General features: G+C 43.3%; 1 protein-coding gene across 1 annotated transcript in view; it reads right to left on the bottom strand.

Moving 5' to 3' along the window:
* The window catches only part of LOC120053278 (neural-cadherin-like), a 115,437-nt gene that overhangs the window by 70,640 nt on the left and 25,969 nt on the right, over window positions 1-18,828 (bottom strand). Inside the window, exons 2-6 of the mRNA XM_039000416.1 lie at window positions 10,053-10,250; window positions 8,636-8,861; window positions 7,932-8,136; window positions 4,289-4,400; window positions 3,641-3,890 (exon numbers count right to left, since the gene is read on the bottom strand). Of these exons, the coding sequence (XP_038856344.1) occupies window positions 3,641-3,890; window positions 4,289-4,400; window positions 7,932-8,136; window positions 8,636-8,861; window positions 10,053-10,250 (991 nt within the window). The remainder of the gene's footprint in view (window positions 1-3,640; window positions 3,891-4,288; window positions 4,401-7,931; window positions 8,137-8,635; window positions 8,862-10,052; window positions 10,251-18,828) is intronic.

The following is an 18,828-nucleotide window of genomic DNA, read 5'->3' as shown; positions in this document are numbered from 1 at the left end:
ACTGACGGAGGGGGATGTAGTTCAACAGTGTAGTAGATACTATGTTACTGACGGAGGGGGATGTAGTTCAACAGTGTAGTAGATACTATGCTACTGACGGAGGGGGATGTAGTTCAACAGTGTAGTAGATACTATGCTACTGACGGAGGGGGATGTAGTTCAACAGTGTAGTAGATACTATGCTACTGACGGAGGGGGATGTAGTTCAACAGTGTAGTAGATACTATGCTACTGACGGAGGGGGATGTAGTTCAATAGTGTAGTAGATACTATGCTACTGACGGAGGGGGATGTAGTTCAATAGTGTAGTAGATACTATGCTACTGACGGAGGGGGATGTAGTTCAATAGTGTAGTAGATACTATGCTACTGACGGAGGGGGATGTAGTTCAACAGTGTAGTAGATACTATGCTACTGATGGAGGGGGATGTAGTTCAATAGTGTAGTAGATACTATGCTACTGACGGAGGGGGATGTAGTTCAACAGTGTAGTAGATACTATGCTACTGACGGAGGGGGATGTAGTTCAACAGTGTAGTAGATACTATGCTACTGACGGAGGGGGATGTAGTTCAACAGTGTAGTAGATACTATGCTACTGACGGAGGGGGATGTAGTTCAATAGTGTAGTAGATACTATGCTACTGACGGAGGGGGATGTAGTTCAATAGTGTAGTAGATACTATGCTACTGACGGAGGGGGATGTAGTTCAACAGTGTAGTAGATACTATGCTACTGACGGAGGGGGATGTAGTTCAACAGTGTAGTAGATACTATGCTACTGACGGAGGGGGATGTAGTTCAATAGTGTAGTAGATACTATGCTACTGACGGAGGGGGATGTAGTTCAACAGTGTAGTAGATACTATGCTACTGACGGAGGGGGATGTAGTTCAACAGTGTAGTAGATACTATGCTACTGACGGAGGGGGATGTAGTTCAACAGTGTAGTAGATACTATGCTACTGACGGAGGGGGATGTAGTTCAACAGTGTAGTAGATACTATGCTACTGACGGAGGGGGTGGTAGTTCAGTAGTGTAGTAGATACTATGCTACTGACGGAGGGGGTGGTAGTTCAGTAGTGTAGTAGATACTATGCTACTGACGGAGGGGGATGTAGTTCAGTAGTGTAGTAGATACTATGCTACTGACGGAGGGGGATGTAGTTCAACAGTGTAGTAGATACTATGCTACTGACGGAGGGGGATGTAGTTCAATAGTGTAGTAGATACTATGCTACTGACGGAGGGGGATGTAGTTCAATAGTGTAGTAGATACTATGCTACTGACGGAGGGGGATGTAGTTCAATAGTGTAGTAGATACTATGCTACTGACGGAGGGGGATGTAGTTCAATAGTGTAGTAGATACTATGCTACTGACGGAGGGGGATGTAGTTCAATAGTGTAGTAGATACTATGCTACTGACGGAGGGGGATGTAGTTCAATAGTGTAGTAGATACTATGCTACTGACGGAGGGGGATGTAGTTCAATAGTGTAGTAGATACTATGCTACTGACGGAGGGGGATGTAGTTCAATAGTGTAGTAGATACTATGCTACTGACGGAGGGGGATGTAGTTCAATAGTGTAGTAGATACTATGCTACTGACGGAGGGGGATGTAGTTCAATAGTGTAGTAGATACTATGCTACTGACGGAGGGGGGTGTAGTTCAATAGTGTAGTAGATACTATGCTACTGACGGAGGGGGTGGTAGTTCAATAGTGTAGTAGATACTATGCTACTGACGGAGGGGGATGTAGTTCAATAGTGTAGTAGATACTATGCTACTGACGGAGGGGGATGTAGTTCAACAGTGTAGTAGATACTATGCTACTGACGGAGGGGGTGGTAGTTCAATAGTGTAGTAGATACTATGCTACTGACGGAGGGGGTTGTAGTTCAATAGTGTAGTAGATACTATGCTACTGACGGAGGGGGTGGTAGTTCAATAGTGTAGTAGATACTATGCTACTGACGGAGGGGGATGTAGTTCAATAGTGTAGTAGACACTAGATTACTGACGGAGGGGGATGTAGTTCAATAGTGTAGTAGACACTAGATTACTGACGGAGGGGGATGTAGTTCAATAGTGTAGTAGATACTATGCTACTGACGGAGGGGGATGTAGTTCAATAGTGTAGTAGATACTATGCTACTGACGGAGGGGGATGTAGTTCAATAGTGTAGTAGATACTATGCTACTGACGGAGGGGGTTGTAGTTCAACAGTGTAGTAGATACTATGCTACTGACGGAGGGGGATGTAGTTCAATAGTGTAGTAGATACTATGCTACTGACGGAGGGGGATGTAGTTCAATAGTGTAGTAGATACTATGCTACTGACGGAGGGGGATGTAGTTCAATAGTGTAGTAGATACTATGCTACTGACGGAGGGGGATGTAGTTCAATAGTGTAGTAGATACTATGCTACTGACGGAGGGGGATGTAGTTCAATAGTGTAGTAGATACTATGCTACTGACGGAGGGGGATGTAGTTCAACAGTGTAGTAGATACTATGCTACTGACGGAGGGGGATGTAGTTCAACAGTGTAGTAGATACTATGCTACTGACGGAGGGGGATGTAGTTCAATAGTGTAGTAGATACTATGCTACTGACGGAGGGGGATGTAGTTCAATAGTGTAGTAGATACTATGCTACTGACGGAGGGGGATGTAGTTCAATAGTATAGTAGATACTATGCTACTGACGGAGGGGGATGTAGTTCAACAGTGTAGTAGATACTATGCTACTGACGGAGGGGGATGTAGTTCAATAGTGTAGTAGATACTATGCTACTGACGGAGGGGGATGTAGTTCAATAGTGTAGTAGATACTATGCTACTGACGGAGGGGGATGTAGTTCAGTAGTGTAGTAGATACTATGCTACTGACGGAGGGGGATGTAGTTCAGTAGTGTAGTAGATACTATGCTACTGACGGAGGGGGATGTAGTTCAGTAGTGTAGTAGATACTATGCTACTGACGGAGGGGGATGTAGTTCAATAGTGTAGTAGATACTATGCTACTGACGGAGGGGGATGTAGTTCAATAGTGTAGTAGATACTATGCTACTGACGGAGGGGGATGTAGTTCAGTAGTATAGTAGATACTATGCTACTGACGGAGGGGGATGTAGTTCAGTAGTGTAGTAGATACTATGCTACTGACGGAGGGGGATGTAGTTCAATAGTGTAGTAGATACTATGCTACTGACGGAGGGGGATGTAGTTCAGTAGTGTAGTAGATACTATGCTACTGACGGAGGGGGATGTAGTTCAATAGTGTAGTAGATACTATGCTACTGACGGAGGGGGATGTAGTTCAGTAGTGTAGTAGATACTATGCTACTGATGGAGGGGGATGTAGTTCAGTAGTGTAGTAGATACTATGCTACTGACGGAGGGGGATGTAGTTCAGTAGTGTAGTAGATACTATGCTACTGACGGAGGGGGATGTAGTTCAGTAGTGTAGTAGATACTATGCTACTGATGGAGGGGGATGTAGTTCAATAGTGTAGTAGATACTATGCTACTGACGGAGGGGGATGTAGTTCAATAGTGTAGTAGATACTAGAATGCTGATGTTGTGCGAGGGCGGGGTTATAGTCTACATCAGTAGATCCACTCACACAGTCTGGGAGAATTCGGGGGCCTGGTCGTTGACATTGGCCATGCGGAGGCGGATAGTGGCGGTACCAGAGTGAGGCTCCTCCCCATTATCAACCGCCATCACCACAAACTCATACAGGTGGTTGGGCCTCTCGTAGTCCAGACGGCCCACAGGGAAGATGGTGCCGTGGGCTGAAATGCTGAAGTCTGGGCTTAGAGTGTAGTATGTGAGTTCTGCATTCAACCCCGAGTCACAGTCACTGGCTAACACTGTGGGAGAGATACAGGATATGAACACATAGGTCATATTCATTAGGCACCAAAAAAGAAAAGAAAACTAGCTGAAGCTAGATTCAGTTTTCCGTTGCAAAGCATTTTGCTATGGTGTGCCCTAATGAATACGACCCTGGTCTCTAACAATAGGTCTGATGAATCTGTTTGCATGTGTCAGGATGGGGATCTTTTTCTGTTGGTATTACAGACAATTGACAAGTCCTAGAGCTGCATATCAGCACCTATTCATTACTGTAACAACAGTTCCAGGAACTCAACAGCAATGCAATTAATTGTGACTCGTTGTGACCCTGTATAATCAATCTAAATGAGAGTAAAGAGGTCACAGAATGCCCCACACACACTAGGAAGACAAAGCTGCATTCTCATCTCACCCTGCAGGAGAGAGGTTGCTGTGGTTACAGTCTCAGGGACTCCATCAACACTGTAAATGGACTGGAGAAATTCTGGGACACAGTCGTTCTCGTCCGTTATCACCACCTGGACCTGCTCAGGGGAAAGGGGAGAGAGAAGAGGGGGATGAGGAGGGAAATAAAACAGGGAAAGTTGGAAAGGAGAGAGACAAGGGTGGAAAGGAGAGAGAGAGAAGAAGGAGAGGAGACGGGGGAAAAAGAGAGAAGTGGAGGAGAGGGGACATAACCCAAATCCTTCTACATCTAGGAGACAGAAGTGGGACTGATGAAAATGTGTTTTTGCCCGCGCTGCAGATGGCTATATCGGTCCACTAATACAGGACTAGTAAAGGCCCAGTGCACTACTTTTGTGGAAATAGATAGATATACACTGCTCAAAAAAATAAAGGGAACACTTAAACAACACAATGTAACTCCAAGTAAATCACACTTCTGTGAAATCAAACTATCCACTTAGGAAGCAACACTGATTGACAATAAATTTCACATGCTGTTGTGCAAATGGAATAGACAACAGGTGGAAATTATAGGCAACTGGCAAGACACCCCCAATAAAGGAGTGGTTCTGCAGGTGGTGACCACAGACCACTTCTTAGTTCCTATGCTTCCTGGCTGATGTTTTGGTCACTTTTGAATGCTGGCAGTGCTTTCACTCTAGTGGAAGCATGAGACGGAGTCTACAACCCACACAAGTGGCTCAGGTAGTGCAGCTCATCCAGGATGGCACATTAATGCGAGCTGTGGCAAGAAGGTTTGCTGTGTCTGTCAGCGTAGTGTCCAGAGCATGGAGGCGCTACCAGGAGACAGGCCAGTACATCAGGAGACGTGGAGGAGGCCGTAAGAGGGCAACAACCCAGCAGCAGGACCGCTACCTCCGCCTTTGTGCAAGGAGGAGGAGGAGGAGCACTGCCAGAGTCCTGCAAAATGACCTCCAGCAGGCCACAAATGTGCATGTGTCTGCTCAAATGGTCAGAAACAGACTCCATGAGGGTGGTATGAGGGCCCGACGTCCACAGGTGGGGGTTGTGCTTACAGCCCAACACCGTGCAGGACTTTTGGCATTTGCCAGAGAACACCAAGATTGGCAAATTCGCCACTGGCGCCCTGTGCTCTTCACAGATGAAAGCAGGTTCACACTGAGCACATGTGACAGACGTGACAGAGTCTGGAGACGCCATGGAGAACGTTCTGCTGCCTGCAACATCCTCCAGCATGACCGGTTTGGCGGTGGGTCAGTCATGGTGTGGGGTGGCATTTCTTTGGGGGGCTGCACAGCCCTCCATGTGCTCGCCAGAGGTAGCCTGACTGCCATTAGGTACCGAGATGAGATCCTCAGATCCCTTGTGAGACCATATGCTGGTGCGGTTGGCCCTGGGTTCCTCCTAATGCAAGACAATGCTAGACCTCATGTGGCTGGAGTGTGTCAGCAGTTCCTGCAAGAGGAAGGCATTGATGCTATGGACTGGCCCGCCCGTTCCCCAGACCTGAATCCAATTGAGCACATCTGGGACATCATGTCTCGCTCCATCCACCAACGCCACGTTGCACCACAGACTGTCCAGGAGTTGGCGGATGCTTTAGTCCAGGTCTGGGAGGAGATCCCTCAGGAGACCATCCTCCACCTCATCAGGAGCATGGCCAGGCGTTGTAGGGAGGTCATACAGGCACGTGGAGGCAACACACACTACTGAGCCTCATTTTGACTTGTTTTAAGGACATTACATCAAAGTTGGATCAGCCTGTAGTGTGGTTTTCCACTTTAATTTTGAGTGTGACTCCAAATCCAGACCTCCATGGGTTGATAAATTTGATTTCCATTGATAATTTTTGTGTGATTTTGTTGTCAGCACATTCAACTATGTAAAGAAAAAAGTATTTAATAAGAATATTTCATTCATTCAGATCTAGGATGTGTTATTTTAGTGTTCCCTTTATTTTTTTGAGCAGTGTATATTTTTTTCCATTTTTGTATTTTTGTTCATTTTATTTTATTTTATTATTATTATTTTTTTTTTACTTCCTGCGGCCATACTTGGAAGTTAACTCAACAGGAATGCTATTGGTCAACAAATATTTTGAATCCAAGCAGGTCAGATGCTTATAAAAGTGTCTTAACTTCATTGTTTTTTTCTCTATCTTTTTTGTTGATACTCTCTCTCTCTCTTTCTCTCTCTCTCTCTCTACCTCAGGGACTCTTGGGGCATGGACTTTCAGGCTATGCCTTCTCTCTCTCTCTCCCTCTCTGATCATGCCTAGAATAATGCCTTGCAATGCGTGTTAATGCTTTTGTACCTTAAGCATTATGCCTTGTATGTGAATCCATTCATTTTACAAAGTAATTCAATATACTTGTATTTAGAATTCTATTCTCATACATTTCTTGAGTGTCTGTTGCTGTAACTCAACTATAGTATCTTGCATATTTCTAAATAAACTTTATGGAGTCAGATTATAAATTTAACAGACTTTGTTAACATATTAATTGCATAGTCTTATTATGGGTCGCTTGTGAAGTATACAGTATATTACAGTTTGAACACATATCAAATATTATCCTATGACTGGTATTTCATCAGGATCATTATAAGATGATAATAAATCATTATAATGTTTGTTTTCATACTCACAACGTCTTACAATGCATTATAACTGCATGGCTTTAAGTGAAGGGTTGCTGAAATGTCATACTGGTAGGAGAAAAACTTGAGCTAAATTGCACTGTAGTTTCTAAAAGTTGCCACCTCAACATTTCCTTTATCTTCCAGCTCATGAGTTCTGCTTTTAAAATAGAAATGTTCCCGGCCTGTCTTTTTGGCTGAGCAAGGCCCTTAGCCCTGCATCTGAAACGCACTCTCCCTCCCTCTCTCTCTCTCTCTCCCTCTCTCTCCCTATCCCTCCCTCCCTCTCTCTCTCCCTCCCTCTCTCTCTCTCTCTCTCCCTCTCTCTCTCTCTCACTCTCTCCCTCTCTCTCTCTCCCTCTCTCTATCTCTCTCTCTCTCCCCCCTCTCTCTCTCTCCCCTCTCTCTCTCTCTCTCTCTCCCTGTGTCACCGCCAGTGTGTAAAGTGTGAAGTGACAGCTAAGTAATAGCACTGAAATAGCAGGAATAGGTTTCCCTCAAGCCAACACTGCACCCAGCAGACTCAGTCAGTCCTAAAGGTCTGTTTTCTAACTGAAACGTGGAGTGTGAAATAAATGTGTGGCGTGATAATTGGATGACAAAATCATTAAATAAATAATTTAGAGGGTTGAAATAAATTCTGGCAAGCAGACTGACTTCCAGACAGAATTCTATAGGGAGATGGCTGTCTGATTTAGTCAACTTCATGGTTGTTCTAGCTTTGCTAGACACATCTTTGACGTGCCAGTCTTTACTATACATAAAACACTGAGACATAGATAAGAAAGAAGTGTGACAAATTGGAGATTTGCCCAGACCGACCATAGTCTCACAATGCCATCCTTCCAAGTCTTGTTCCTTACTGGAACCAATGTGAGGAAGTCTGAAAATCGAAGCTAGACCAACCCCAACACACACAAACACACACCCACGGTCCTGCTCTGACGCCACATACACCCCTCTCACACACACACTCTATCACTAACCTCTATGGCGCTGCTGAGGCCCCCTGGCCCCTCGCTGGCCCTGACCATAAGGAGGTAACGTCTCTGGTCATTCTCATAGTCTAGCGTGCGGGTCAGGCTGATCTCCCCTGTCTCCTGCTGCATTCTGAACAGGTTGCTGGGGTTGATCAGCAGGCTGTAGCTGATTGGCTGCTTCTGGAAGGAGATGGCGAACATCACCAGGAAGCTAGAGGAGACAGAAATATGTCATTAACAGTAAAGTGTATTCCAGTTCTGGACCAACATAAGTTCTGCTGCTGCGTGACTGAGGCTGTTCCCGATGTTGCTGTTTTCTCTGATGTCTGAACGTGTGATATTCAAATTACATCCCTAATTCCCATACAGAGTAGAAATGGAATGTCTATGAGCATGTTTGCATGTGTGTGTGTGTGTGTGTGTGTGTGTGTGTGTGTGTGTGTGTGTGTGTGTGTGTGTGTGTGTGTGTGTGTGTGTGTGTGTGTGTGTGTGTGTGTGTGTGTGTGTGTGTGTGTGTGTTCTGACTTGTGTTAACATGTTGAGTGTGTGTCCATCCAGCCTGCCACATATCTGTTTGTACTCTTGCCAACTCCATGTTTGGCTTGACAATGAGTAACAAGGAGTTTGCGTGATAGCACGAACAGATCTGGGGCCAGGCTGGTGTACATCCATGTGGTGTGCGTCTACAACTATACATTCCCAGTACTCACGGCTGTCCCTCTGGGGTGTTCTCTGGTATGGAAATGGCGTAGGATGCCTTGGTGAACTGTGGTGTTCTGGGTCCTGCTATGACTGACACCATGGCAGGAGCACTGCGACTGCCCAGCCTGTCAAAGGCCACCACACTCAGCAGATACTCCCTGTCTCTCTGCAGGGGGAGACCTGTGGTCAAGATGTGACCACTCTTCTTGTCCACCGCAAAGCAGCCATTACCACCTGTAAGTTACATTCCATCAGTCAGTCAATACATATATTCATTTATTAATCAATTAATCAATCAGATGTATTTGTAAAGCCACTTTTACATCCCAATGTACAGTACAATAGTACAGTATTAGTAGAGTAGAGTACAGTAGAGTACAGTAGAGTATAGCTTTATTGTCATAGAAGCCTCTACACTACAGTTTAGCTACAGTAGAGTACAGTACAGAACAGTCAAGCAAGGGAGACAGATGGATAGACTGAACATACTGGGGATAATCTACCCATTTTATATGCATTCGTATATACAGAAGTACATATGTACAGTACAGTTGAGTATAATAGAGTACAGAACAAGACAGTCAAGCAAGGGAGACAGATGGAGAGACTGAACATATACTGAGGATCATTTTTTTAAACTTTCCATTAATACACAGTAGCAACATTCTTGTCTTGTCTTTTTTTCTCTGTAAAGTGTGTTGTGTCATGGATGTGAAAGGCACATTTGACTTGACCTGATTTTACACGACTAGATGAATAGACTGAAGATAATTTTCCCATCAAAATGTATTCACAGTAGCAACATCCTGGTCCTAGTCTTGTCCGCCAACTGTAAACCCTGGCACATACAGTACAGTACAGTAAGTCTACCAACACCCCACTCTATAGAATGAGGTCAAATGTAAGTTAGCAGACCTCGCTGGTGCCCAAGACCCGGGCTATCATCCTCTTTAGATGTAGTTAAACCTATGGAATCATTGAAGGATTAAATACAAAAGCTCATGTTTAAAAAATCTGATTAAAAAAATTCTTAGCAGGTGGTTGTTGATTTCCATTTAGCTTGTACCACTTGGGGCTCATGTGATGTCGGTGCTTAGTTACAATTCAACTTTAACATCTGTTTGAGGAGAATGAGGAACGAGAAGGGGGTCAATCCACTCAAAAAGTGGTACTAGTGGGTTTGAATACTGCTGGACTAGGGTTTTATCTGCGTCAGTGGTAGTGCACTGAGTTAATGCAGGTCATAGAAGAGTCGCAGACGGATTGTGATCCCATTGAACAAGATTAGCCCACCCCCCAGTCCCTGATACATCAACAAACCAGACCCCCCCCCCCCCTACACTCCCCCTCAGCAGGGGCTCCACAGATGTAGCAGATCTTTTGGCTGGCCCGCTGTGTGCGTACGTGCGTGCATCTCTTTCTTACCATCAGCCAGGAAGTACTCCACCTCGCCGCTACTGCCCTCATCCCCATCGCGAGCATGGAGCGGGTACACCAGCTCCCCAGGGGGGGCCTCGGGGGACACCACTGCCAGGTAGGGGTAAGGCTCCATGGCCCACTCGGGGACGTTGTCGTTGACATCTGTCACCCTCAGCTTCACCTTGGTCAGGTACCAGTCAGGCCCTGGGAAGAAGAGAGATAGTGAGTCAATAGAAGAGACTAGACCATAGAAATGGAATACTGCCTGTTTCTATGACACAAGGCCTAATTTCTGTAATACCCAAACCAAACAAAGATTCTATGATGTTAGAAAATTGGAGACCAATCACATTAATGAAAAATGATTGAAAGCTACTTGCATCCATCTTTGCAGAAAGACTTAAAAAAGGTCTTGACCAAATCATTGATGATACCCAGTCTGGTTTTATGGAGGGCAGACATATGTAATAATATTAGACTAGTATTGGACTTGATAGACTACAATGAGCACATTAAGGAAGATAGCTTTATTTTATTTGTAGACTTTTACAAGGCATTTGATACAGTTGAACATTATTTTATTTTTGAGACTTTTTGGTTTTGGTCAATATTTTCAAAGTGTAATTAAGACACTTTACAATAATAGTAACTACATTTTCCCATGGAACTTCACAAAGATTCGACATTAGACGTGGAATTAAACAAGGATGCCCAATTTCTCCTTTCTTATTTTTATTGGTCACACACGTTATGGCACTTCACATAAATAAGGATAGTTTTAGGGGGTAATCAAATACAAGACAAAGAGATAAAATGTTCACAATTGTCTGACGACACCACTATTTTTTTGAAAGATCAGAATGAAGTCAAAAAAGCTATTGAGTGTATTAATGCCTTCACACGTGTATCAGGTTTATCTCTGAATATTAGGAAATGTGAATTATTTGCATTGAAAAGATGTGACTTAAACTCAGTATGTAATATCCCTGTAAAAGATGTGATCACATATCTTGGTATTACAGTTAGCAAAGATCAGAAAGAAAGGGCCAACTTAAATTTCTCTCAGATTGTAGAGGAAATTGGAAAGAGATTTAACTCCTGGTTATTAAGAGATCTTTCTTTATCTGGACGTGTACTTTTATCAAAATCTGAAGGTCTGTCCAGATTAGTTTATACCTCCCTTGCCTTGGATGTTCCCCTGTCAGTAACTAAAATGGTTGATACTAAATTATTTAACTTCATATGGAGGAATAAACCTCCTTATTTAAGAAAAGCGGTAATATGTAGCACCCAAGGTGAGGGAGGGTTGAATGCTATGGATTTTAAAACCTCTAATATAATATTTAAGATTAAATGGAAACAAAACTATGTAAGAAATAAGGATTGCATTTGGAATATAATCCCTAATTTAATGTTCCAACAAATTGGTGATCTAGAATTCTTACTCAAATGCAACTCTGATGTGATAAGTTTGCTAACTTTCATAAACAAGCACTTCTAACTTGGAACCTCATGTACAAACATATTTTTCCCCTCATAGGTATACAACCTGGAATAATAAAGACATAAAATACAAAAACAAGTCTTTGTTTTTCCAGAACTGGTTTGACAACAACATTATTTGGGTTAAACAATTATTGAGTAGTGATGGACGACTGTATGATTATCCAGAATTTATTAGAACACACAATGTTACATTCACTCCTGAGGAGTATCAAATGGTTGTTAGAGCTGTCCCTAAAGGTGCTATTCTTCTTTTAGGATAATATAACAATACTCCAAGTGCAACTATTGAGGATTTTGTAGCCTCAATAATTTTAGAAGGAATTGACATTTTAAACTGTAAATGTAATAACATGTATATAAGGAAACTGTCAATATGTTACTATTCCCTCTGCTAAAATGTACTGAAATACAGCCCTAGGACAAGTGAACTGGAACAAAGTTTCGTTGTTATCTGGTAAATATTGTATATCTAATAAGGTGAAAGAAGTATCATACAAACTCATTCATAGAATCTACCCTGTAAAGACCTTTATTATACACAGATTTAAAATAGCTATTGATAACAAATGTGTATTTTGTGGTTGTGACCCAGAGACTCCTGACCATTTATTTTGGGACTGTTCTTATGTCAGAAGATTTTGGTGTGAATTAGAAGATTTTATTTTAAAAGAAACAACTATTAATGTTAATTTGAAAGACTCTGATATTATGTTTTATTTTGATCCAAATTATATGGACCCTGATTTAACTTTCATTGTTAATTTGTTTGTCTTTAATGGAAGATTCTTTGTCCATAAAATGAAGTGGGCAGAGAACAAACCCCTCTTCACATTATTTAAGATAGAATTGAAATATTATCTTGAAATGATCAGTATGTACTCTTGTTTGTCTATTTCTTTTTTTTTGTATTTGTTGTTCATAATAAAAAACATTAAAAAAAATAAAAAATATAAAAAAAGGGAATACTGTACTTCCTACTTTACTTCCTTATTATGGGTACACTCAAAACGGCCACCAATCCACCCATCATAGAGAAATTGACGGGGATTCCCATTCCAATCATTCTAAATCTCACCAAAATGAGTGCAGCCTGATTAGGGTTAAATAACAACAATATCACTCATACCATTCTCTAAGGGATTCTTGCCCTACATGACTGAAGGCTTTTCTGGGATGGCATGATGTCACAATCCCACCAGGGTCAGGAGGCTTTTTACCACCCCAGGAGAGATGCCAGCCCAGCAGACTTCCAGACACCCTGCCTCCCCTGGGAGAGATGCCAGCCCAGCAGACTTCCAGACACCCTGCCTCCCCTGGGAGAGTAGCCCAGCCAGGCGACAGATGATCTTCCCTGGCCCAGCAAAGCCTCTGTGATCGCTCAGGAGCATGGAGATAACGCCACACAACCAAATGCGTATTGTCACCTGCACACTGCTACTGCCATGCTCCTGCCACACTGTAGTGAATAAGAAGATTCCTGCAATCCAATTATCACCTGCTCTCTCACCGCGGCAGGGAGGAATACAGCGGGAGTGAGTGAGTGAGTGAGAGATAGAGAGAGAGAGAGAGAGAGAGAGAGAGAGAGAGAGAGAGACAGAGGGAGACAGAGAGAGACAGAGAGAGAGAGAGAGAGAGAGAGAGAGAGAGAGAGAGAGAGAGAGAGAGAGAGAGAGAGAGAGAGAGAAGCAAGATACAGATGTGAAGGGGGCTGAAGAGGTTCATTGTTCAGAGCTGAAACTGAGACTAGACAGACCAGCACATTCAAACAATGGGTACGCTGAATATAGAATCAAGGATGCTATGCCATTGTCAGGAAATTCAACTGTTTGAAGGCTCAGCACTTTTTACAGATATTGAGTTATAAGACTAGGATATTGACATATTGACGGTCTCCTCAGTTGTTCTTTGTTTCACCTTAGCGAGGTTAGGTAGCTACATTCCCACCCAAGTTTCCTTGGCGTCAAAGGAGACAGAGGATTTGGCTAAAACCTATTAACGGCACTCCTACAGTATGTCTGACTTCGGGCTATAAACGTGCCTCCTGCTCTTTGACAATCTAAACAACTGATGCATTAAGTAAACAGGAAGTAGCTACTGTCTTTCACCATCACTGGTGAGAGTACAAAACATTAAGAACACCTGCTCTTTCCATGACAGACTGACCAGGTGAATCCAGGTGAACGCTATGATCCTTTATTGATGTCACTTGTTAAATCCACTTCAATCGGTGTACATGAAGGGGAGGAGACAGGTTAGGTGCTAAGTGCACCGGTTTGTGTCAAGAACTACAGTTTCCTGTGTGTATCAAGAATGGTCCAGCACCCAATGGACATCCAGCCAACTTGACACATCTGTGAGTCAACATGGGCCAGCATCCATGCGGAACGCTTTCGACACCCTTGTAGAGTCCATGCCCCGACGAATTGAGGCTGTTCTGAGAGCAAATCGGGGGGAATGCAACTCAATATTAGGAAGGTGTTTTGTACACTCAGTGCATATGTAACCTAAACTGACATATTAGTTATATGTTCATTGTAGTGACATATTAGTTATGTCACTATAATGACATTTCAACTAAGTCTTTTTACTGTATGATCAATTTATATTCTATGATGTCAAATTCCAGTGCACCAAAAATAACCAATATTTCTCATATTGTAATACACCTTGATATATGAGAGTCAATACAGTTTTATCTGTGGGGTTGCACAAACCAAATAAATGCTGAAAATGTTTTAAAAAACCAATTTCCCATTTCTTTACCAGGCTTAGGTTTAGCTGGCCTGTGTTCTGTGAGAAACAGAATGCTCTGCACCCCGAGTAGCTAGCTGAGGAGTGTTCTCTACTGAAACACAATAGCTCTAACCTGTGTGACAGCTCATAAACGGATTGTTAGAGGTATAATAGAACAGAGGCAGAGGCTAGAGGAGAGAATTCATCTGGCTTTGCTAGCCTCACTTTGAAGTATGTTTGTGGGGAAAAGTTATTGTGGAACAGGCGATAGCTCATTTGGATAACTGGGACAGTGTCATGGGGCAGAGAAACTCATCAACGTTCAGATTTCAAGTTTGATTTGGCACATGCACAAGAACATTGACATGATTAACTTGCAAGCCCTACCAAACAGTGCAGTATTCAATATCAAAATAGTATAACTAATAAACATTTGAAAGTATCTGTGGAAATGTCGACAGAGGCAGTTTGCGCCAGCTACAGCTCTGTAAAAAAGAAATAAAAAAATTGAGTTATTTTGAGTAATGATCACAGATATGTATTTGTTATAGAAGGTCTAAGAGGCACTCTATCAAGGACAAATCACTTAACATTTAGTTCAATAGTGTTATTTTGTGACAAGTGAGGGGAGAAAAGGCCGTGCTCTTGCAGGTTTGTGCCTTTCCCAGTCATGTCTCTTAGCTAATGGTGGTGATGATTTTGCAAGGCCGGTTTAATTAGTTTGTTATGGAGCGTCTAATCAGAGCCAAGGCACATGATTACAGACCATCAGGACTAGAATGGTAATGAAGAGCTTGTCAAAGCCGACGTGTGTGTGAGAGGCTCCTATGATCTATGGAGCTACAAAAGGAGCATTGATAAAAACACCCAGGCTGGAACTGGTCTGATAGCGTCACACCTGACTGACACCAAGTGCTTTGATCAAATGACTGTGAGAGGAATCAATTAAGCCTCCTCTGAATTTAAAAAGCCCGTACAAAATATTTACTGTAGGTCAATTTGATGAATACGGTATATTTAAGCAATAAGTCCCGAGGGGGTGTGGTATATGGCCAATATACCACAGCCAAGGCCTGTATCTAGGCACTCCGCGTTGCGTCGTGCTTAAGAACAGCCCTTAGCCGTGGTATATTGACCATATACCACACCCCCTCGGGTCTGATTGCTTAAGTATCTAATATCTAATTTAGCATCTGCTAAATGGCTGTAATGAAATGTAATGTGATAAATTGGATAGAAGGAGTGTCAATGTGTGCTGTTCCCTCCCCTGTATCCCTGCAGGGATGTTGTTGTCACTTTCTGCTGCTAATCCTCTCCTTGGGTAGTAGCTATACAGTATAAAGGCTTGCTGATATAAAACGCTTTCTCAAGTGCTTTTCTCATAGACTGCCCACGGTACGAGAGCATGGGGGGGTAATGAGTGTGTGTGTGTATGTGTGTGTGTGTGTGTGTGTGTGTGTGTGTGTGTGTGTGTGTGTGTGTGTGTGTGTGTGTGTGTGTGTGTGTGTGTGTGTGTGTGTGTGTGTGTGTGTGTGTGTGTGTGTGTGTGTATCTTGATGTGTGTGTTCATATATTTGTGCATATTATGTGCAATGCACGGCAGAGAAGCGTAAGAGAACAGAGCAGTACAAGGGGAACAGCCTAAGCAGTCTATGGCACCACAGTGACTACATATAACAAAATACTGTATGACAAAGCCTTCACACACCAGGGATCGGTGCATAGTACACAATGCAGAACAGCAAATGAGAGAACTGTATTGAGATATATCATCTAATTCATTTAAAAAGCTTTACATAATATGGATCCCATGCGGAATTGCCTGCTGGTTCTTCGAGCCCATTGTGGGAAAATAAGACATGCAACAAGTACACTGAGTTTACAAAACATTAGGAACACCTTCTCTTTCCATGACATAGACCGACCAGGTGGATCCAGGTGAAAGCTATGATCTCTTATTGATGTCACTTGTTAAATCCACTTCAATCAGTGTAGATGAAGGGGAGGAGACAGGTTAAAGAATTAGTTTTAAGCCTTGAGACAATTGAGACATAGATTGTGTGTGTATGCCATTCAGAAAGTGCCTTTGAACGGGGTATGGTAGTAGGTAGGTGCCAGGCGCACCAGTTTGAGTGTGTCAAGAACTGCAATGCTGCTTAACAGTTTCCCGTGTGTATCAAGAATGATCCATCACCCAAAGGACATCCAGCCAGCTTGACACAACTGTGGGAAGCATTGGAGTCAACATGGGCCAGCATCCCTGTGAAATGCTATCGACACCTTGTAGAGTCCATGCCCTGACGAATTGAGGCTGTTCTGAGGGCAAAAGGGGGGCAAACGCAATATTAGGAAGGTGTTCCTAATGTTTTGTACACTCAGTCTATTTCAATTGGGTACCAAATTAATATAAATACCCAATGGCACAGCATACCTTTGAGACGTGCTTTTTAGCAGTCCATGGGTATAAAATGGATTTCAGCGCAGCAGGGAAGTATGAAGACATTAAGCAAATGTTTTCAGTGTTAAAGGGCCCCTATTTTAAATCCCCCCATTGTGAGCCTAAAGCACGGTGAGTCCGGACCGGTCAGCATAGGATCAACACACTGAAAGCTGAGACGACTGAAAACTATTAACTGGAAGATCCATCCTCTGCACACTCTGTACTGTAGAGGCTCAAGGCTTCTGAGATTCGGACACACACAGAGATCCACAGACACATACACACTCACTAACCGTAATCAAATGCACCCATGCACACACACAAACAAACAAACACACACGTACGTATGCACGCACACACAGACACACACCAATTAAATGCAATGTACTGCTGACTAGGTCTCAGGGAAGTTAATCTAAATAGCTTCACGCTTGTGCTCCCGAGTGGTGCAGCAGTCTAAGACACTGCATATCATTGCAAGAGGTGTCACTGCAGAACCTGGTTCAAATCAAGGCTGCATTCCATCTGGCTGTGATTGGGAGTCCTATAGGGCGGCACACAATTGGCCCAGCGTTGTCTGGGTTTGGCTGGAGTAGGCTGTCATTGTAAATAACAATTTATTCTTAACTGACTTGCCTAGTTAAATATGGAATATACCACTACACTATCCTCTGTGAGAGAATGTAAAGTCATAAATATTCTTTGGGCTTATCCTGCTCTCCCTATGTAGGCTCGCTTTACTGTAGTATGTTGAGAGGAGAATGGACACTAGCAGTAAGGCGATAGTAGTACTCTCAGGCTCTCTCATCCCTCCAGCTGTTAACACCACACTGGCCCTGAGGTGGATTGGGAACAATGGCGAGTTCGTAGAAGCACTATTCAACTCTAAGAAAAGACTCTGAAAACCACTTCCCAACTTCACAACAGAGAGCCAGCAGAGGATTGTGGCTATAAGGAGAGTCATCTCCCTCTCGCTCTCTCTCGCTCTAGTTTCTCTGCACTCCTCTCGCTCTCTCTCTCTCTCTCTCTCTCTCTAGTTTCTCTCCACTTCTCTTGCTCTCTCTCTCTCTCTCTCCATATTTCCTGCTAGCTATTCCCCTTTCTAACCAGAACCAGGGGTATTGTTCATATACCCATTAATCTATATCTGTTGCTGTCAGTTGGTGTTAGAGGCTTTCAGAAGGATCTCGCTCTCTGTGCTGTGGCAATGCTGCTGTGGTGAAGGGAGGAAGGGGTAATGTGTTATGATGGTGGTGGTAGCTACAGAAAGATAGTGATGAGTATGGGGCCGATTTGGAGGCTCCACTCTCAGCAGTGTCCTCAGGCCTAGAATGGGATCATATTGGAGAGTAATGGGGTTGCTCTACAAGCAGATGTGACCTATCTGGAACTCTCTGACCTCTGAGTCACTGAGGCAGGGTATGCCTCCACCAAACCATCACAACACAACGGGCTCTAGCTAGCATGTTCTGCCTTAATCTCGGAGACCCAGAACCAAAATATCCCGTAAATGCATCAGCTAGTCACAGATGTTGGGAGAGACTTTCCACATCATTTCAATGAAATTACATAGATGGTGAATTGACATCTGTGCCCAGTGGGTAGTTCTGCTTCTACCTAACCAACACAACAGCTGCTAGCTAGCATGCTCGACCAAACCAAGAAAATGGATCGCTAGCTAATATCTACACCTTTGGACTGTGCCAGGTAGAGAGAAAGGAGCTGTTAAGTCCAACAAGGCCTAAGTAGCTAACTATTAGCTCGTAGCTAACTTGAGCTACGCACCTAACTCAATATTTCCGCAGACATCTCCCACTGACATCAGTGCAAGACTTCTGTTACTCAGAGGTTGTAATTCCGCACACTTATCTCAAGTTAGGATTCGGGCCCTGAGCATCTTCATGGTGACTATCAGATAGATACATCACTTAGAGTCTATCCTGATTCTGTTTGTGCTATTATATCAACTCCTTGTCACTCATTGTCATGCCAAACAATGGAGTTGTCATTGGCAACAGCACCAACAGATCTGGGACCAGGTTACCTCAAATCCTATTAAACTAAGTCAAGTGATGACTATGAGACCAAACTGTTTAAAGACCC

Source organism: Salvelinus namaycush, chromosome 9 (assembly GCF_016432855.1).
Source record: "Salvelinus namaycush isolate Seneca chromosome 9, SaNama_1.0, whole genome shotgun sequence".
NCBI lineage: Eukaryota > Metazoa > Chordata > Actinopteri > Salmoniformes > Salmonidae > Salvelinus > Salvelinus namaycush.
The sequence above is the reverse complement of the archived record's forward strand: the minus strand, read 5'-3'. Positions and strand labels throughout refer to the sequence as shown.